The sequence below is a fragment of the Saimiri boliviensis genome, chromosome 10 (assembly GCF_048565385.1).
Source record: "Saimiri boliviensis isolate mSaiBol1 chromosome 10, mSaiBol1.pri, whole genome shotgun sequence".
NCBI lineage: Eukaryota > Metazoa > Chordata > Mammalia > Primates > Cebidae > Saimiri > Saimiri boliviensis.
In genome coordinates this window covers 16,146,723-16,168,122 of record NC_133458.1, presented here as the reverse complement: position 1 = coordinate 16,168,122, position 21,400 = coordinate 16,146,723, and the positions used below count along the sequence as shown (strand labels likewise).

The 21,400-nt window shown below is 46.1% G+C and overlaps 1 protein-coding gene across 1 annotated transcript in view; it reads left to right on the top strand.

Moving 5' to 3' along the window:
• TMEM178B (transmembrane protein 178B) overlaps positions 1-18,816 on the top strand; it is a 416,789-nt gene extending 397,973 nt beyond the window's left edge. The window contains exon 4 of the mRNA XM_003929769.4: positions 8,927-18,816. Within this exon, the coding sequence (XP_003929818.1) occupies positions 8,927-9,177 (251 nt within the window). The 3' untranslated portion in view covers positions 9,178-18,816. The remainder of the gene's footprint in view (positions 1-8,926) is intronic.
• The last annotated feature ends 2,584 nt before the right edge of the window (positions 18,817-21,400 follow it).

Genomic DNA, 21,400 nt, shown 5'->3' with positions numbered 1-21,400 from the left:
GAACTCCAGCCTGGGCAACAAGAGCAAAACTCTGTCTCAAAAAAAAAAACCAAAAAAAGAATGAGCTGCTCCCCAATAACACTATCCCTGCCTGGCAGTTCCTTACATTAGCGACGCATTCCAGGGATCCGAGTTTCTGTTTCCTCTGGCTACCGCGTGGTGCTTTTTAACTTTCAAGCAAAGGTTCACTGATGTCATCACTACGACACTGTCTATTGGCTCCAGAGCAGAGAGCGGGACTGTGAGGAAACAGCAGAGGGTGACCAATTGGACTCTCTTAGCGCAGGATTTTTTAGTTTTGGGATCGAAAGTCCTGTGTTCCAGGCATCATCCTCCCCCAAGTTGCAGGCAAACTGGAATGGTTGGTCACCCTACTAGGGAAGCAAGACTTTGAAGGCGTAAAACAAGTAAGGAACTTGCAGAAATTTGGGCTTAGGGAGATAGCACTGAAAATGTGTGTGTGGCCAGGGAACACCGGGAACATACCGTGTCCCTGGGGAGGGGTGGAGGAAGGAGGAAATAATCACATGAACCAGTAGTTCAAGTAGGAGAGGAGGATATTGCCAGTGAGGACGTGTGATGTGAGAGAAGACAGCTGGGAACTGCAGGGCTGGAAAGACCAGTGGAGGATGGAACGGACTGAGAGGGAAGCCTGGAGTCAGGGCAGCTTGGGAACCAAGGGAAGAGATCTCCAAGCAGGAAGAAGTTGTCAGATAGCCAAATCACTAAAACTAGCAAGGAAAGTAGAAGCTAATATTTGGCAACCAGAGAAATATTAATGAGGGATGGCAGCAATGTGAATGTGAAGGAGATGGAGGAGGAAGCTATATTTGGTGCTGGGACAAGGAGTGGGCGATCTGGGCATGAAAGTGGCTTCCTCGCTTTCACTCTCACAGGGTGGAGGGGCCGTGGCAGAGCAGCAGGTCCAGAGCACCGGGACCGGGACCGTCCTCCCCTCTTCCAGCCGGGTGTTGACGAGGGCTCAGAGACGGGAGTTGTGAGGTGACATTGTGGATGTGATTCCTGAAAGAGCTTCAGGAGGGGCCGGTCATCAAGGAAGCAGGTGCTGCCTTTGAGCCAACGCAGGAAGCATGTGTGTTTAACTAGCCCATTCCCCACCCTGACCATGCCTTCCCACTCACAAGTGGAGTTTACAGATGGGGACACTGGAGCTCCAGGGTCTGCGGGGTGCTGCTGCTTCTATGTCAGCGGGTCTTAACAGCACAGCTCTCAGCCTGCAGCTACTTGGGGTGGTGCCATCTCTTCTTCTAAGTGGACTCCTGAACTCTGAGCCAATGCCAGTGAGAGTCCTGGCACAGAAAGGGTAATTAGTTTTCGTTTCTCATTCCAACCAGCTGCGACTGGCTGGCTGCAGCTAGCTGCCTGGAGGGCTGGGTTGAGTAGGAGCCTGAGGTCCCTTCCAGGACCAGCAGGAAGAGGGTTGAGATCAATTTGCTGTTTCTGCCAAAGGCACGGCCTTGCCACCCACAGAGCAGCCACCGGACTTTGCCATCCAAAGGACAGTTCCTGCAACGACAACCTTAGCTCCACTCACAGATGGACAAAGCCAGCGACTTTCAAAAATGTTTGCATCACTGGAATCCTTTCTTCCAATGAAATTTCACATGGAAACAGATCAAAACAAAGCTATTCTGGCCAAAGAGAAGAGAGGGTTAGGAGTCTCTTCTACTTCCCGCCCTCCTTCCCAGTGGCAGCTCCTCAGAGGCCTCCATGGATCAGGGTTTGAAAACCACTGGGAGAGATGCTACTTCCGAAGAAGGCCAGGAGGGTCTGAGAGAATGACATTTGAACTGAGATCTGAGCAGAGCTGGAGGAAGGGCATTCTGGGCACAGGAGCAGCCAGTGCAAAGGCCCTGAGGTAGAGCAACCTTTGCTGGCTTGAGACACAGAATGCTCTCTAGCGTGGCCAGAGCATAGGGAAGGTGGGAGTCGGTAAGAAATGAAGTTGGCCAGGTGGGTGGGACGCACTCAGATGAGGCCAGCCTGGCAGGATACAGGCATTCAGGCATTTGGATTGTGTTCTGAGTGTGACAGGAAGCTATTGGAGTGTTGTAAACAGCAGAGAGTCATAATCTGATTAATTTTTTAAATTCCGCTGGCTACTCTTTGAGGGCAATAGTAGAAGGCAGGACTCCAGTGATCTGTTGCAGTAGTCTGCGTGAGAAATGATGGAAGTGTGACTCAGAGGGCAGCAGCGAGCCTTTCAGAGGTTAGAGGCATAGTGAGGGTTGTCTGTGACCATGCCGTCTTATTACAGGCACAGAGCCCTAGGCCAATGAGGCACTGAAGTGAAAGGAGGGATGCTCTCTATCCGGTGGGGACCCCTGTCTGTTTGCTGTCGCAGAAACCCTGTCCCTCCTTCAAGACCCCACTTCTGTGGGAAGCCCTCCCCAACCCAGCATTATCATCTGTAGCAGAGTATAACTCTTACCAGTTGCTCCTGGGTATTTATGATTCACGCGCTTCCTAGAGACTACTAGACTTGGGAGGGACCTACTCCAGCTCCCTGATTTTACAGATGAGCGGACCCACCATTCAGGGCTGATCACAAACTCGGGTCTCTTCTTCCTCAGTCTGATTCTGTTTCATTTCATCTTCAACTGTTCGTTTATGCATCTCTCACATCCCTGCCTAGAGTATAAGCATTTAAAAAAGCTTTTTATTTTAGATTAAAGATCTATTTTTATTTTAGATTACTTAAGGATTCTTAAAGGCAGAGATCATATCTTATTCTCTCTTTTATCTTCCTGGCATCGAGCATAAAGCTTGACCCAAACAAAGAAATTCAACAAATATTTGCTAATTTGCTGTTCTGCATACCAGGGTGCCTACAGCCACAGGAATGTCTCCTCCTTCCCCCCATTTCAGTTGCCATGCCACCAATGCCCCCTCCCCAAGACCTGACATTGCTTACCACCAGCCACCACTCCTACCGCCATGGCTACTGGCCCGGGTTATACCTGTCACTGCTTACAGCAGTGTATGGAGCACACAGCAGAGCCTGGCTCCAAAAGGAAGGACTTGGGGACAGAGTTCCTTTCATGTAATTGCTACACCGTGACAATATTGTAGTCTGATTGCGATTGGGCCCAAATCCCAATTCATAGTGGGCATTACCAAGACATGACTATGCGTTATTACTATATGTTCTATTTCTTGGATCCTCATTTATGTATCAGTAGGTGCTCGTGTGAAATACAGTGACAGATCCTGAAGACTTAGCCCCAGAGGCCATGGTCTGCCTCTTCTGGGGAAAGCAGGACTTTGTCTTTCCCATAGAGTGAGTGCAGACAAACTCTTTTCTGAGCAGAAGTTCCCTTATCTGCATCAGTAGCTCTCCCCAGGCCTGTGCCACCTGCACAAGGGACTGCTGAGCGTCGGGTAAATGGACGAGGTTGCAGTTCCCCAGGCTGTCATATCTGTTGCTGTCCTTTAATTGAGACATCTTTTCCAGCAGAGCCATTTAAGGTATTTTCCTAGAGGACCCACCCCTTAACCTCAGCTCATCACTGGGGAGGAGTTTTGAATCCCACAGTCCCCCGTTTGCCACCAAACCACAGGCAAAGAGTTGTGTTCATCGCACTAGACAGAAAGCTGCGTCCGTCGGAGTCCTTGCCCATATGTCTCCCCTTTGTCTCCCCTCTACAGGATTCAGTTAGCGTTTGTCAACACACATCATTATTTAAACTGTAAGAATGTGGTATTGAGTAGGAATGACACTGCATTATTCATTTTGTCCCTTGATCAAGGGATGGAATTATTAATACACATTTTCAAATTTGAACTTATTTGTGGAGAGGTACATAAAAATATAAATTCTTGGCTGACTGTGGTGGCTTACACGTATAATCCTTGTAAGTCCAGCACTTTGGGAGGCCAAGGTGGGTGGATTGCTTGAGCCCAGGAATTCGAGATCAGCCTGGGCAACATCATGAGACCCTGTCCCTATGAAAAATTTAAAAATTAGCTGGGCATGGTGGCATGCACCTGTAGTCCCAGCTACCAGGGAGGCTGACATGGGAAGATCACTTGAGCCCTGGAGGCAGAGGTTGTAGTGATTGCAGCACTGCACTCTAGTCTGGGCGACAGAGTGAGAACCTGTCTCAGAAAACGTATATATTAAGAACATATAAATCCTTGCTCATAATAGAAAACAGTAGCATATGTGGAAATTAATCAAACCTCTTCCAACTCTTCCCTCTTTGTCACATGGACTTTCTGAGCAAGTTGTATCAATGGTCTACTTTAAGGACAATCTCAAGTGGGAGCCAGAAAGGTGTTTTCCCATCTATGGGAATATTGACAAGAGCTAACAGAAGGAATTTGAACAGGTTTCAAAGTCACAGAGCAACAACAGGAAGTGAAGGCAGGAAGGTTCCTCATCAACTCTATTAGCATAGCAGAACAAGATGAATGTGGTGAAGACGTTGAGTCATTTTCTACAGATACTTAGTTCCACCCCGACGGTATTCCATCACTCCCCATTCATCAGCTGCTGCGCTGCTATGGAATATGCCATAAGAATCACATATATCCAGCTTCATCAGCTACTGTCAGCTTGGAAGGGTTCCTTGAGGTCGACCGCCTATCTCAGAACAAATTACTGGATGTCACCAGGATAGCGTGGCTTTTCGTAAGAAGAAATTTCTCCATTTCTTTAAGTATCCTCTGTAGAAACAGTTTATATAAAGTCCTTGGGTGACCTCAATCCCATCCACAGTTTGAATTTATGAGGTGATGACTCAGACCACATTTCTGGCTCAGAACTTTCTATCAGGTTTCAGATCCATGTTTCCAAATGCCTTGAACCTCCCAAGGGTGACTGGAGCTTGAACCCACTCCACTGCCCGCCCCCCTTTCTGTCCTAAATCTAAATTTTAGTAAACTATAGCATTACACATCCAGTGATAGGTTCACAAACCAGCAGTTGGAAGCATCCACAGTAGGTGAGGCATGAGCAGGCTGGCTTTGGTCTGCTGGAATCTGGTTTATTTGAAACTAATGCCAAGACAGTGTCCTCTTGCTCTCTGACCCCTGGCAATTACTCGTGCTTAGGCCATGCCCTGCAGGCTACCTCATTCTCCCCTGCTGCCCCTGCTTCTTGCCACCTGGAATCCCTTCTTCAGGTCATACAAAGCACCTTTGCCCCATACAAGAATTCAAGCAGGCTGACCAACAGAAGTCATCTTGAGGAACTTGTAAAAACTATAGATTCCCATGCTCTTTCCCAAGACACTCTAATTCAGGGAGTCTAGGCTGAGACCTAATCCACCCTGGGTACCATCAGAGAGTTCAGTCTGAGCTTTAGTGCACAACGAAAAAATTGTGATGTTCTGTAACCCCCACAAGTTTGGAGTACTGTTCTCACAAGCATTGATGGCACTACATACACACACATATTACACATGCACACACGTGTGATACAAATGCATTTTAGTCACACTGTCACTGCGGCCACATCATCTGCAGTTACTTCTATAAATAATCATTGAGTAACAATCATCCAGTAAGCCATTCGGAGCTCCCAGCTCTGCTCCCACCTGGCCAGACCCTTCCCCCTTCTCCCTGATGACCTCTTCACTGGTCTCCCTACCTCTGGGCTGCCCTCTACACTTCTGACTTAGTGGTGTTTGGAAATGCAGATTAAAATCACCAAAGTGCCTTGACCCTACATAAAGCTCAAACTTCTCAGCTCTGAAAACAGTGCTTGCCCAGTATCTGGAGCTTAATTGGTCTGTCCTCTGACAGCCACTCCTCAATGCACCCTCACCACAGACATCCTTTTATCTCAATCTTAGACATTTCCATATCTAAATCTTTGTCCCCAGGTGGGACTATTTTCTTAAAATGAAATTACTAGGATAAAGGTATGAATTTTTTTTTCATTGAGTCAGTCATCGGCCGATTATTTATCTCTTACATTAGGCCTCATCATCAGGTCAAGGAGTAAAATGTATAGCAGCTTTTATTTTAATTATTATACTTTAAGTTCTGGGGTGCATGTGCAGAACATGCAGGTTTGTTACACTGGTATCCATGTGCCATGATGGTTTGCTGCACCCATCGACCTGTCATCTACATTAGGTATTTCTCCTAATGCTGTCCCTTCCCCCACCCCCACCCACTGACAGGCCCTGGTATGTGATGTTCCCTTCCTTGTGTCCATGTGTTCTCACTGTTCAACTCCCACCTATGAGTGAGAACATGCAGTGTTTGGTTTTCTGTTCTTGTGTTAGTTTTAAAAATCACTCTTCTGCAAGGAAACACCAGCTTACACTCCCCCTGGAGTCTCTAGGATGGTCCATTTTCTGCCCCCTTATTAGTTTTGGAGATGTTCTTTAAAAACAAAACAAAACAAGCAAAACAACAAAATAAAATAGAAGGTTGCTGATTTGATAATCACTATGTTTGTAATTTTCAGTTCTTTGATTATTGGTAAAATGGAGCATTTTTCGCATGTACTAATGTACTATCCATTTGTATTTCTTTGCCTGTCATCAGCTTTGGCTGATTCAGTTTTATCCTTCTCCAATGAAAACTTGTTTCGAACCTAATAGCTCCAAAGTGTGGTCATCGAGCCAGCAGCATCAGCACACCACAAGAACTTCTTCAGAATGCAAATTCTCAGGCCCCCACCCCAGACCTCCTGAGCCAGAAACTGTGAGTGTGGGGCTCAGCGATCTGCTTTAATTGTGTCCTCCAAGACTACAAACTGCCCTAACCCATGCCGAGTGAGAGAGAAGTCATCTGGAACCTAGGTGTGCAACAGGAGAAACCCATGAAGTGACCCGCCTTGCCTGGCACCAGCTGTAAATAGTATGGTGGATGAGACTGCAGGCTCTGGAACTAGCCCGCCTGAGTTTGTAACCCAGCTCCTCCAGTTGCTAGCTGTATGATCTTCGGCAAATAACTTAAGCTCTCTGGGTGTCAATGTCCTCATCAGTAAAATGGGGAAAGCATAACCCACATCTTAGAGTTGTTTTGTGAATTAAAGCTTGATGACCTCTTCAAGGTATTGGCACACATTTGGTGAGCCAGCAGCGTTGTCTGGGGTAATTACCCAACGTTTGTCATCTCATGCCAGGGAACTCGAGGAAGCAGACGTACAAGAAGTAGGTTTAGGAGTGGAGGTTTAATAGGCAAAAGAAAGAGAAAGTAGAATAGCTGTCTCTCACCCAGTGGGATTTCCAGTCTGTGGCAAAGTACACAGGGTTTTATAGACTGGCTTGAGGAGGCTGTGTCTGCGCCCAAAGATTGGTTGAACTTGGTGTGTGACATTTACATAGGGCGCCATGAAGCTGGCCACCCCATCCTAATCTCTTCATTATGCAAACAGATTTTCTTCCTGGCCGGCGTCATGTTGTTTGCTGCTTATGGTTTATGTGGTTTCAAAGAAAAGGGAAGATGAAGCCACCATGTTTAACATGGCTGGCCCCCAGGTAGCCTTTTCCTGTTGGCACAGCTGCTGGCATGTGCCACCCATGCAAACTTCCAGCTTGCTTATCTATGTCTGCAGCTCAATTTTTACAGCCTGCTCGTTTGCTCAAAAAAAATGATTTGGGGGCTGCTTTTTACTAAAAGGAAAACCTTACCGAGGGCTTTCTTACCCTCACTCTCTGCCTAAATAATTTCTTTTTGACTCCTGTATCGTTAGTGCAGTTTCTAGCACATAGCACTTAATACATGTTAGGGTCAACTGTGGCCATTTAAATCATCACAAGCTCGTGAACCTCATTCTTCCACTGTATTTTCTTCCTTGTCTTCCAGGAACCTTCTGGAAAAAAATGAGGCTAGATCTTAAAGAAACAAGGCTCAATCTTAAAGAAACTTGGCTGTCAGAAAGCAAGAGTTTTAATAATAAATATAAAATTGAATCAATGTGTCTCCTTTGTTCCTTGTAAAAAATATGCTTTTCCTTTTTCTTCCTTCCACTGACCCAGCCCGGCCTTCCCAAACTATACATTCTTGTTCTGCTCACTGCTGTCACATCAGTGGTTACATAAAGAACAGAAAATACAGCAAATGCAGAGGAAAGTCATTGAATTTATTCTAGGCACACCAAAAACTTGTATTCGTTTAAAGTGGGTTTGTAATTCTAAACCATTTTATAACATTCTACCTCATGTAGCAGTTTTCTTATTGGAGAGTGATATGAGTAATATTTTTAGAGGCTGTCCCATCATCAATGTTTGTGAAATTCCTCGTAAAAGTAGGGTGGATGATATTAACATTAATACGGACAGTGCATGTTCATAGGTGAGAAGTCATGAGCAGGATTCCCAGTCTTTTGACTCTGCCTCCCACCTTGTAAAGGGTCTCATAGCATTAGCATTCCAGAGAGAACACTCTGGGAAATGTCTTATAGAAAAAAGGAAAATATTTCCAGGATTTAGAAGAATTGTTGAACAGATTGAAGGGAAACCTAATATTGTGTAAGTCATTATGTATAAGGAAGTAAAAAAAAAAAAAAAAGGTTTCTTTTTTCTCTCTCTCTTTATAGAAATAACAAACAGGAGATGTTTTCCATGTCTCCAAAGAAAGACAATGAATTTAAAATGCTTTAGGACAATGAATTGAATGCTCTTCTGCCTCACTCCACCCTACACAAAATGCTCACGAGATATCTATTTAGTATCTTCCCAAAAGAGAGACTTCCCAAGTGTGTCCAAGACTGAGCCATTATTGGAGAGTGAGGAAGTGATGATCCTTTAATACTATTCTCCTCTCTGTGAATATTTCCAGATATTGATCTTGGTAATAATCTGCTCTTACCTGGACTTCCTGTTTTCTTCCTACTCAAGAAAATTGAAAATGTAATAATCCTAACCTTTCTCTTTCTCTCTCCCTCTCCTCTCCCCTTTCTTTCTCCATTTCCCCACCCTTTGTCTTTTCCCTTGTCCTCTAGGAACCTTCTGCATCATTTCACTGTGCACCTGTGTGGCCGGGATCAACTTTGAGCTGTCACGCTACCCACGCTACCTGTATGGACTCCCCGATGACATCAGCCATGGCTATGGCTGGTCCATGTTCTGTGCATGGGGGGGCCTGGGCCTCACACTCATCTCGGGATTCTTCTGTACCTTGGCCCCTTCTGTTCAGCCTGTCCCGAGGACCAACTGCCCTAAATCCAGACCCGAGAATGGGACAGTGTGCTAAAAAACAAACCCATACCTACATATATATATATAAATATATATATATAATATACATATATAAAACAAAACTAAAGACGATGCCAGTGCCAAGGTAGAGTTGAGTTGGCTCAGGCACCTGCATCTTGCCAGACTTTGTGTTGCCTCATCCCTGAGATGGGGAAAGTGCTCCCGTCCTGTGGCTCTTCCATCAGTTCTTGACTTTTGGCTTCATGGTCTCTTGAAGACAGAGCGAACACCACCTCTCGCGACCATGTCCTGATCCCCATCACTGGCAAGGACAGGGTGGTGAAGGGACAGTGACAGGGGTCTGAGGCGGCACAGATGTAGAGAAGGAAGTGCCACCCACTGGGCCAACAGGAGAGGACGCCACCCCCCGCCAGTCATATCACAGGGTAGCAAAGCCCTTAGTTCCTAGAATGGAACCAAATCATTGAGGCCATTTTCAGAATCACTTCTTCTCCTGCTCTTCCTGTTCGGACTTCCTTCCAGGCCCACCAGCAACACACAAGAAGTGGAAGGGAAAACAAACTGAGAAGGACGTTTTCTCTTTGCTGCCAAACTTTTGGACAACGTTTCAGAGGTGGGAAGGGAAGAGAACATGCTGAGAGGCAAGATCTGCATCAATGAAAGGACGCTTCGGTGGATGCTCAGAAAACCCAGTCTTACCTTCCAGCTGCCTTACACCCAGTGAAACAAGAGGCCACCCTGTCCCCAGCCGCACCTGCACTCCCTGGGCCGACTGGAGCCTTGGAGTCATGCTGTGATGTGTGTGTGTGGGTGTGCGTGCATGTGCACTTCGGGCAGTTTCCTTTGTTTCTTTTCTACCTTTTAAATGGAAACACTGCATTATGACTGTTGTCTCTCTATCCCTGTAGTGGTTTCATGGCCCCAGATAGAGGCCCAGAGACCTAGAAATTGCCAGGAGGGGCAGGCCTATAAGGGTGCCATTTCTGCAGCTACAGATCCCTGGAGGCATGTGTGTGTGTATGTGTGTGTGTGTGTGTGTGTGTGCGCGCGTGCGTGTGTGTGTGTGGGCATGTGGTGGATGTTTCCTGAGTGTGGGATTTTATTGTTTGTGTTGTGTTTTTTTAAATTATTATTTTTGGTACAGCTGAAATTTCCAGAGGGCAGAACCAAGAACAAGGCCACTGGGCCAGAGGACCCCCGTGGTTCTCCACATTACAGCTCTGGGACTCTGCAGGATTTAGCCCTCTAATTTTGGAAGTTCAAGACAGCTGGGCACATAAGCCATGAGAGAAGAGGGGGAAGACACGGTTCGGGAGGGAGAAGGCGTGTTGCTCTGGTTGCTGTTGTACAAAAGCATAGACCAACGAGACCTTCACTCCCCAGTAGAGAAGCTGTCCTTTGTCACTGGACATCTGCCCTTTCCCTAGGGGTGACCTCTGTACGAATGAAAGGAAGTGGGTCACATGCAGAGACAGTACCTCCATTTCCCATGGGCTCAAGTTTGTATGATATCGTGTAAATTAATGCCGAACTCTTGACTCTCTCCATCCTCTTTCTTTCCCTCTTGATATTCAAGGCCATGAATCCCAGAATAGCAGTCTGAGTGGCTAGCACCCAAACAGAGGTGGAATAGACCCACCCCAGTGTCTCGGGCTCATTTGAGCAAATGAGCCCTGCAGGTGCTGACGAGCAAAGTCAGCCAGAGAATTGTGAACACTCTAGGGGTGGGAGTCTGCTGGAGTGGGCTGGAGCCACTCACAGTCATCTCAGTGACCCTGCTGGTGCCCAGCAGCCCTGGGGAGACCAGGCGAAAATCCCTGAGCTGGTGTAGCCATGGTCAACCCTGTAGCAGAGAACCCCATTGTTTCATAAACAAATATGCTTTGGGAGCTTTGCCAAGCACTCAGCAGCCTTCCTTCCACTGCTGTGTGATCTGCTTCATTTCCCTGTCTTCCAACCCATCTTCCCACCACCCTCCTCCTCGCCTACTAACCACTTACGTTCTCTCACTTCCATCTTCCACCCTCATCTGCTCCTTTGAACTTTGTGTGTGGAATTCATGTCTGGATATGATATGACATCTGGTGTGCATGAATGGGGTTGAATGCAGGTCTCTCCGTGTGTGTATCTCTCTGGTGTGTTTTGTGTACGTTTGTGTCGGTATGCACCTGCACGCAGGTGTGAGCGCACCACTCAAGACTTCCTTACTGGGGATGCTGGTCAGCTTCTGCAAAAGGTCTCGTGTGAGTTCCTTGTGTGTGGGTGTGCTGGGTGATAGGGTAAGGGGTGCAACAGGAGAAGTTGTTAGCTTCCAATTGGGGTTCTAAGGATTATTTTTAAAATAAAGGATTTATTCTATGAGAAGGGAAATAATTTTCAGGAAAACCCAGTTTTTCAATTGGGCATTTTATTTTTAATTTTCTTTGAAAAGTTAAATTTCTCCCTCAAGGGGAAGGGCATACTTGGGCTTGAGGAAAAGTGAAGAAAAGTATCTCAGATTGAGAGGCCTTGTGTCTTCCTTCCAAGTGTCCTGAGTGGGCTCTGTCGAGGAAGGGACAGACAGGTGTCCATGAGCATCCATTTGGCGCAGAGGGCTTGTCTATGCCCACACTGAAATCCCAGCTATTTCCCAGTTGCAGGAGAGGGGGAAAATTCTAAATGGGGAAATGTGCTATGAACCATTTAAACTTTTTGTAAGTAATCATGTTTGAGGATGCTGGCTTGCAGACCTATCATTATTTATATCCTCTTTTTTTAAAATCCCATACTTTCAACGAGTAGATTATCTGCTGTATCCAATTACTTATCTTTGTGACAGACCTTTAGCAAAGCTTACTGCGTCCCTTTGAAACCTTGTGTCCCAGGAAAGACGTAAACCACCTGGGCTCAACTCACCATCCGCAGAGAAAGGGCTTTGAGTGACTTCTTTGCTAGCGGGGCAGATAAGTACAAACACACTTTGGAGTCTGATCCTGTTGGGAAGCAAAAAAAAAACATGCCCAGCCACATGGCCAGGATAGAGACCCTGCTCAGAGGGCAAGTCCTGGCCAATGGGAGGACTGCCAGGTGACCTCAATCCCTCTTAGCATAAGGGCCTGACCACAGATTAAAACATGTGACTCCAACCAGCTATGGAAGCTCTCTGGCTGTGAGGGAGATGAGGAGGAGGAAGAGAGGAGCCTCGATTTGTGAGGCTCTTTAGGTCAGACTCTGCTAACTCCAAATCAAAGTAGAACCCAACCCTATGAGGGGATGTAGGGCCAATGACCTCACCAAAGTTGCCAGTCCCAACCCTAGGTCAAGTTCAAACTTCTTACTGGTATATGAACATATATGTGCTTTGAGCTCCATGCAAGTCAACCTTGAGCCTGCGGCCCATTGCAACTCTTATTTCCTTCCCTACCGTCCTTCACTGGGATTCAGGAAAGTGGGGTGTTCTACCAGGAGAGAGGTCCCATATCTCTCTCTTTATTTTGGGAGTTATGATTTCTTCTTCGGTTTCTCTCTCTCTCTCTCTCTCTCTCTCTCTCTCTCTCCACTCATTCCTACTTTCCTCCTGTGTCAACTTTGATCAGTTAAGAAAGATAAATGATTCATCTGTAGAGAAGCTCCTAGACTCCAAGCAGCCCCCTTACTTTGTGGCTGTAGGTCTGTGGCTCCCTGGCATCAAAATATGAAAAATACAATCTGTGCCTGTTCCAGCTTCAATCCTCCAAGCCTTAGCTTTTCAACAACCCTACCCTTTCAACTTCAGGGATCATGGAATCACAGAGACTGGGTAGTTCCTCCAAATCTAGACAAAGCCTTCCTTAAGCGCCCTGAGCCCAGGTGCATATCTTTCCATCAGGGATGAGTGGTCCCACTTAGCAATGCTTGCCTCTCCTGTGACAAGAGGGAAGGATATCCCAAGACTCTGAGACTGAGCCCTATATCTCAACATTCATCCACACTCATGATAAGATGCCGAAAACGATGCACTGTGTGTAGCTGTCTTGACTTGGAGGATGTGCTGCTTAGGTCTCCAAAGATGCCTACCTGGGTCAAATTCAGAATAAGGAACTCAAGTACATCACCCAGAGGCATTTAGAATGGACTCTCTCTTCCCGTGGCTTATGCGCTGAGTATTAACTGATTTTTCAAATATCTGGAGGAAGGAGTGGGAAGAAATACACTCTGGTCATCCTTTGGTGTGGTTTATGGGGGATGCTTGGTTGATTCTTGTAGTTAAAGTGAAGCTTCTTTTCTGAAAATGTTTCCTCTCTTATGGGGACTTATCCATCCCAGGGACACACCCAGACCTTTCCAGGGAAATGTGATGTTTCAGAGTGAGAGGTGATTTCAGTGCAGATAGAAAGAGCTGGTCCACACTAGTGGGTTGCCTTCCATGCTGTCTTCCAGCTGGTGTGGGATAGAGTAAGGGGGCAGATTTTTAAGAACCCCCACCAGAGTTGACAGATGCATGTGATTCTGGTTTCTGTTTCTCAAAGCTCTTAATGTCTGGGGCTGTATTTACCCTCGTTTTATTGATGCTGCCACAATGCAAAATGTTTCTTAAACATTACTCCTAGTTCTTAGAATATGTGATTACCGAGTATTGGGTTTCTTTCCTGAATGATACCTTCTCATTGTAGAAAGTGAGCAAGATAAAATACAAAAAAAAGACTACAAGATTGTTCATAATCCAGTCACTCTGAGGCATCCACCGTGGGCCCAATTGAAATGGTCATGACCTCAAAACTTTCCCAGTGAGTGCTCATCTCTGGATTGGCAGCTGGGGCCATATGAGCAGTGCACAGCCACAGAACCACACTGGTCTGCATCGGGTTGACCCTGTGTTCCTGGCAGCAAGAGTGCAGGGCCCTGAGCCCCCAGAGATAGCAAAGAGGCCTAAAAGTTTAATGCCAGGCCTTAAGGGCAGGATGGAGCAGGGATAAAAGATTTCTATTTGGACCTGTCTGCTTGCTTCCCTTCCTTTATTCCTTCTTTTTCTTTCCTTTCTTCTTCCTTCCTTCCTTCTTGTTTTTTGTTTTGTTTGTTTGTTTGTTTGTTTTGTTTTGTTTTGTTTTGTTTTGTTTGGCAGATGCTATCTCAGTCTAATTATAGGTGTAAGAATGCTGAAGCCAGAGCAACTTACTCATTAAGCTACCCTTGTATAACAGTTACTGTAAATTTCACTACAGCTCTGCACTAAAATGATTTGTGACTCTGGGCACTGTGTCTTCTCCATACTTGAACTTCCTCATCTACAAAGTGAGGACAGTGATAACACCTTACCTCATGGTATATTAAGGGTGACAAAGAAATTGCAAAGTGATCTGCAAACATGAAGTGTCGTATGAGTTACGTGTGTTCTAAGTATCCCTCAGAAGAGCCCCCGCTGGAATGGAATTCTTCCATCAAGTGTCTGTGCCTCGCTGCTGAACGATAACCCAGAGTGCAAGGTCATCTTGGTTGCTGAACAGGGCTGTGCCTGTCCCACTTAAGCACACTTAAGGGATTCCATTCTTCATTCAGGTCCACCAGAGAAATTGGCTCCTTATTTTACTTTACCTATTCCTAGACTTCCTTTTGTCTGGAGCCAATTTTGCAAAGGGCACTTTTATCCATCCCAGCTATTCCCAGAGGTGACAGAATGAGTAAACCATATGGGGCAAACAGCATATATGAACTAAACCAGTTAACTATTAACCAAGGCACATGGTCAATGCCTTAGTATTTTTTTTTAACTCTCCTAATATTATTTCTAGCTGTATATTCCCAAATGGAATGAATGGAAGCAAATCAGATTCTGAAAGGTTTCAATGATCTTTGAAGTTTAGGATGAGACCAAATTTCAGGGAGCTGGGATCTTTCTCTTGTCAGTTGCTGAAGCCAGTAGCTGCATAAAAAACATATAGATTCTTATAAGGAAGCCCGTTAGATGGTACATTCACTAAGACATGTCTGGATGTGATCCTGTTTGGGAAAAACAGAATCCTAGGTTCTAAACAAGAAAAGAACGCCCTTCCCAAAGGATCCTCACCCTTTCTGCTTTGCAGCGGATCAAGTGTCCATGTGAGGGTGAGACTTCCTCCAAGGGAAGGGAAGCCATTGCTCTCTCTATCCATAGAGCCCAGCCAGTAACGGGGGAGCCACCCAACTGCAGGAGGGGTGTATGTTCAGGTGTGAAAAATGGAAAACTGGGTCTGAACGTGAAGAGTTGCACAGCAGTAGCTCCAAGAAGCTGGCATCTCTTTGGCAAACACCAACCTCAGCAAATGCAACTCCTACTCTTCATTCCCAAGGACCAGGTGTTGCTCCTTAAGGAACTCTGTATCCCTCTCTCCCCTCCAGAACCCCACTCCTGCCCCTGGCTGAGCTTTTCCTTTCCTTTCCGGGTCACCCATAGACCCTCTCCAGTCTGTCTGTACCAGTGCATCTGTGTTGTGAGCGTGACGAAGCCTTTCCTGTGAAGAGCTTTCACAAACTCATTCTCATCCTCCTTCCCCATTTCCACTCATGGTGTGACTGTTTTGCTATTCAAGACTATCTGTAAAAATGTACAAATAAAAGTGGAAACTGAAAATAAAGGGGAGGGAGATTGAGACTAAACAAATGCAATGATGTAGCCCTCAGTTTTCTGAGGACTTATGTGGATGGCCCTAAAAGCCTGACTTGGGGTGGGCTTTGAAGGGAGGGATACCATTGGCACAGGAGGATTTCTCTGGTTGTTTCTCTCACAGTCACCAATGTCTGCTTAGAACTCTCTGTTCTAAATGTTTTGCCTGTAAAGTAAAATGTACTTCCCCAAAAATGAAAACAAATCATCAGTGTTTGGAGGGTTATGACAAAGGTCAACACAGAGAGCTGACTCAGGTGGCATGAGTGGCCCTGCCATCGGCTCACTCGGGGCCTCGGGGGAGTCTTGTTACCTCATCGTGTCTCCACGTCCTCTCAGCCAAACAGGGATCAGGGGCTTGCAGGACTCCTGGGTGCCCAGTCTCCTTGTGTATTTTGCTGCTATTTTCAGAGAGACTTTGAGCCTTTGCCGGTGCGTGCTTACTGCGTAGAGGTCATTTAGGAGACGTTTTCTCTCTGCTACCCCCAGCCCCTGCTTTCGCCCCTCAGAAAGTGACCTCGTACTAACAGCCAGTTTGCACTCAGAGTCCAGAGCCTTCTATATACCTTCTCATTCTCAGATTCCTTTTCCCACCCACTTTGACGATCTCATTTTACTATCTCTCTCTACTGACTGAGCTTTGCTGCGCTGGGCTGGGGTAGGAGAAAGAGCATCCAAGGAGATGACGCGTGTGAATTGCTTTGTGATTTATGACTCACCATATAAATGTGGCTTGCAGTGTCAGAAGCAGGGAGTCTGGCCAAGGGATGCTACCAAATAAGAATGAAGGCAGCAGAGGCAGTGGCGGCGTGGAGGCAGTAGGCAGAAGATGCGGGTTGGGAGCAGAGGTAAGATGAAGGGACCTTTGGGAAGGGACAGATGGCAGAATCACCAGAGAATCCTCAGCAAGGCAGCAGAGAAGGATCCTCGAAGGAGTAACCCTAAACTAATAGGAAGTAGGAAAGAGGAGCAGGGATTAGGTAAACCCGCAGCACAAACAGCTGCCTCCCTGCAGGACTGGGAAGACCAGCTGCCCCAGAGAGGGGAAGCACACCGAGCTTGGCCAGTGACCCAACCTCTCACCACCCCATGATTCAAGGCACCTTCAATCCCAGCTTTCCTCTCCTCTGCTGGTTCACAGCGATGACCTATGGGACCAGCTTCAGGAAGGTGGTATAGACCAGCGTCATCCAATAGAACCATGATGCAAGCCACATATGCAATTTTAAGTATTCTAGTAGCCCAATTTTTTTAAGTCCAAAGAAAGAGCTAAAATCAGTGAAATTAATTTTCAGACTATATTTTAACCTAACATATCAAAAATAGTATCACTTCAACATGGAATCAATACATAAAATTACTGGGATATTTTACATTCTTTTTTCCAAATGAAGTCTTCAATATCCAATGTGATTTTCCTCTTAGAAAACATCTCAGTTCAGCCCAGCCCCATTTCTAGTGTTCAATAGCCACACATGGCTACTGGTTGCTGTATAGGACAGCACGGATTTAGGTTCTTCATTAGGAGACGGATAGCGTGGTCCTCTCCAGTGGGTCACTCACTGTCATAGCTCTTGTCATAGCTGACAGAGGCAGGAGTGAGTCTTGCTGGGTTGGCCTAGAGTAGAAAGCACAGAACTATGTCGAGGCTGCTGTCTAAGCCTCTGGAAGTTCTGCTTCACCTGCTTAGTAAGAGAAGATGATCACTCCTGTGGACTGACCACATGTCCCATCTGCCCCCAGAGGGTGTTGGCGCTGCCCCAGCCATGTCCCTGATGACCTGTCCAAGCCCTAGAGGCCAAAGCAGGTCACATTCTTCAGCTGCAAGAATGTCAGCTACTGCCGCCCCCTTATCCAGATCCCTTTATCATACAGTGGGGAAGGGGCAGGCAGCCCTTCTCTCTGTCAAGAATAAAGATCTCTGCAACATTTCGTTATCTGGTCCAGTTACCTGCTAAGATCATCTCACCAATATTTGGAACTGTTTTCTCAATCCCTTAATTTTCTTAAATATTTATCTCTAAGTCAAATGCTAAAAAGGAGATACCCTGGGAAGGGCAGTGGCCACAGGCAGACTGGGTATCCTAGGAGGTGGCAGTGACGGTGACAAGTTCCACCCCTGCACTGGGACTCAGCCCACCATTGCCTACCTCTCTTCCCTGCCTGGAGACCTTCCTTGGAATTGAAGAAACCTGTTTTGTTTGCAAAAAAGATGTGTTGAGATCTTGATGGAGAGAACAGAATAAAATGCAAGGAGCCAACCCCTGGGCATTCTCAAAGCATTTCCACGAGTCAGTACAACAAAGTTTGATTGATTTAAAATATAACATTCTGAGCCCTGTGTTACTGAGCGAAAATGAGCTGATTTGGTGAGTAAGTTTTATATGTGGTCATTAGACAGGGACCATAGCCAACAAAACCCTTAAACGCCTGGAGTGTTTATGGCCCACCAGATAATTGCTCAGTCAATATAAATTTATTTACCTTTAATTTGCATAGTGCTTTCTGATTGGTTAGACAAGGAGTGGCGTGTACTGCAGGATTCTAACAACGCCTCTGCCCTGGGAGGCAGCAATTCCTGTGGTTATTGGTGCTAAAATAAGACTAAATATTATGTTAATTTGTTCTGATACGATGTGAATAAATGTGTTGTTTAATCTTAAGAATGCGACATCTTATCAGATCTATTGTACTGTCTGTTCCTTCTCATAATTAATTAATTACAGGAAAGGTGATCCAAACCAGATCTTGAAACTATTGTGATATTCTGAGAGGTAAACGTATCAGGGAAGTGGGAGGGGGGGGATGAAAAGGGAAATTGCCAGGTTCCTGTGACTTTGAAAGGACTGAGGAAGCAGAGAGCATTTGGGGACTTCACTGAAACTGACTGCATCTTGCAATTTTCTTTTTCGAATTGGCAGAAATATTGTATTTCCATCGATTGAAGATAAACAAGTGTCTGGTAATTAATTAAATGACTTGTTCATGGAAAAAATAAAAATAAATAATCTGTCAGTTGTGGAATGTAAACTGATTAAACAATTAAATAAAGAAGATTATGTTGTGTGTTTTAAAGGATTGTGTCTGCTTGGGGGTAGGGAGCAAGATGGGAGAGGGTGGAGGCTGCAGTATTTGATGGTGAAAGGTATTTTTCCCTCAGGTTCTGTATAGAAAAAAAAAAGTACAATTCTTACGTAGATGACCAGCTGAAAACTTGAGTCCAGAAAAAAATAGATAGCAAACATTTCAATCATGCTAAGGCCAAAGATACATGCTTTGAGCGTTGGGTGAAAGAAGAGAAAATGGAGAGGGATTCAGAAGAGAACAAGAGGGAAACTGTTGTTCTTTTTTTTCCTATTACTGGCATTAATAACTTGTTTAAAAAGACTTTATGAGATGCTGGAATGACTGATCACATTCTAACCCCTCGACCTGTTTCCCAGTTTCCAGTGAAGAGAGAGATTTCTCTCCTAGTCTTCATCAGCTTTGTCGCGCACTGAGTCACGGTTCCTTTCCACCCATCTACCTCTTCAAAGGTTCGGGATCACACCTGGGCGGGAGGCTGGGGGAGGAGGGAAATGGACTGGAGAGGCAAGTGCTCTGTAAAGCGTAGTACGTCTCAGCCAGCAGCTCTGGTTTACAATGAAAGAAACTGGCTATGTCTGACATAAGTGGGGAAGTAATTTACTGATGAGACATGGGTAGCTGGAAGCCTGTAGGACAAGCAAGAAGAAACACATGGCTGAGCAGCCAGAATCGCATCTCTCGCTGATCTGGACTGTGTGGTCACCACTGCTGGACTCTGGGCACCACAGCTTGCCTGGCTGCTGCTACCACCCTGAGACCATATGGTGCCACTTCTGCCACCACCTCCACCAGGATGAATCCCCAGTGCCCTTTTTCTCTCAGGCAGTAGCTCCGGCGTCAGAATCCCACATGGCTGCACCATCTAAGGAGACTGAGAAAACAGGTTTAGAGCCTTTTAATCTTCTCTCTTGGGTGGTGAGCTCTGCCTCCCACCAAGATTCATAAAATACACAATTCCCCAAACCTAGATCTGGGCAGCCCAAAAGAAGAAATGTCCATTAGAGGTGGGATGGCTGGGGGAGAGGAGGGGTTCCTGAATGAGAGGTATATTGCTGCATCTCCGTGTGGCCAAGTGGGTGTGACATAAAACAGGATGGTGATTAGTGCCGTGGCTAGTCTGTGGAAAGATGGGCACAGTGCTGGACCTCACACAAGAAGACTTGTGTGGATTTACTCTGATATAGAGTAATATCAGCTGTGGAACTTTTTAAAAGGGGTATCCTGGAGGTAATAGAAACAGTAAAACATTTTGAAAGTAACTGCAGGTCAAGAGAATGTGTTTTATAGAATAGATGAGGGGAGGGTTTTGTAAGTGGAAAAGAACTTGAAGAAATGAGATAGCCCCGCCCCAGCTTGGTAGCAATGTTCCTTACAAGAGAGAAAGAATCTCACACCTATAATCCCAGCACTTTGGGAGGCTGAAGCGGGAGGATCATGAGGTCAGGAGTTTGAGACCAGCTTGGCCAACACGATGAAAACCTGTCTTTATTAAAAATACAAAAATTAGCTGGGCATGGTGGTGGACGCCTGTAATCCTAGCTACTCAGGAGGCTGAGGCAGGAGAATTGTTTGAACTTGGGAGGCAGAGGTTGCAGTGAGTAGAGATGGCGCCATTGCACTCCAGCCTGGGTAACAGGGTGAGACTCCATTTCAAAAAAGAAAGAGAAAGAAAGGAAGGAAGGAAGGAAGGAAGGAAGGAAGGAAGGAAGGAAGGAAGGAAAGGAAAGGAAATACCACTGATCTTAAGAAATAAGCAAAAACCTTTCACCCTTGCACCTTCCAGGGAAAGCAGGCAGAATGGAAGAGTGTCTGTCCCAGCCTGGGCAGGGATGAGTAAGATGGGGAAGACGTTCTCACCAGGTCCTGGGACTTCTGCTGTGGCCTTGTGACCTGAGGGGTGGATGCAATTGCCAACAGCTCTTTGAGGCAGAATGACCCTACGCTCTGTGGACAGCCTCAGGTAAGCCACAAAGAGACATTCTGTTCTCCTTTTTCCAGCGCGGCACCACTTTGATTTCCATATCTTAGATCAGTTATGCAGTCCACAGAGTTTAGCAGAGATCTGGGTTTATGGGAAACACACCTACTCCCCCATCACCTTAGCTTCAGAGCCTCGGCACAAATGTTCCCAGTGAGAGCTGTTAAATCATTGCAGACAGGCAGTTCCAAGAGCTGTGACCAAGCCTTCAAAATACCCAGGGTGGCTCAGAGAGGGCAGTCTCCTACAGGAAGCCTTCCTCCCTGGACACCCACCTGTGCAGAGAGCTTTTTCCCGAGCGCTGTGGCAGCACGCTGTGTCTCTTGTGGTGCTTAGCACCTCTGGATGTAAGTATTGCTTTTCTTGGGATCCTTGAAGGCACTAAGCTGTCCTGAAGAACAATGATTGTGACTTATTCATCTTGGTATCCCAACAACTAGCAATACCTGTTGAGAAGTAAGTGCTCAATAGGTACTTACTGGTCTGAACCAAACTAAGGCCTCCCCCATCCATCTCTGAAAGTTGATTCTTTTTTTTTTTTTTTTTTTTTTTTTTGAGACAGAGTCTCACTCTATCACCCAGGCTGGAGTGCAA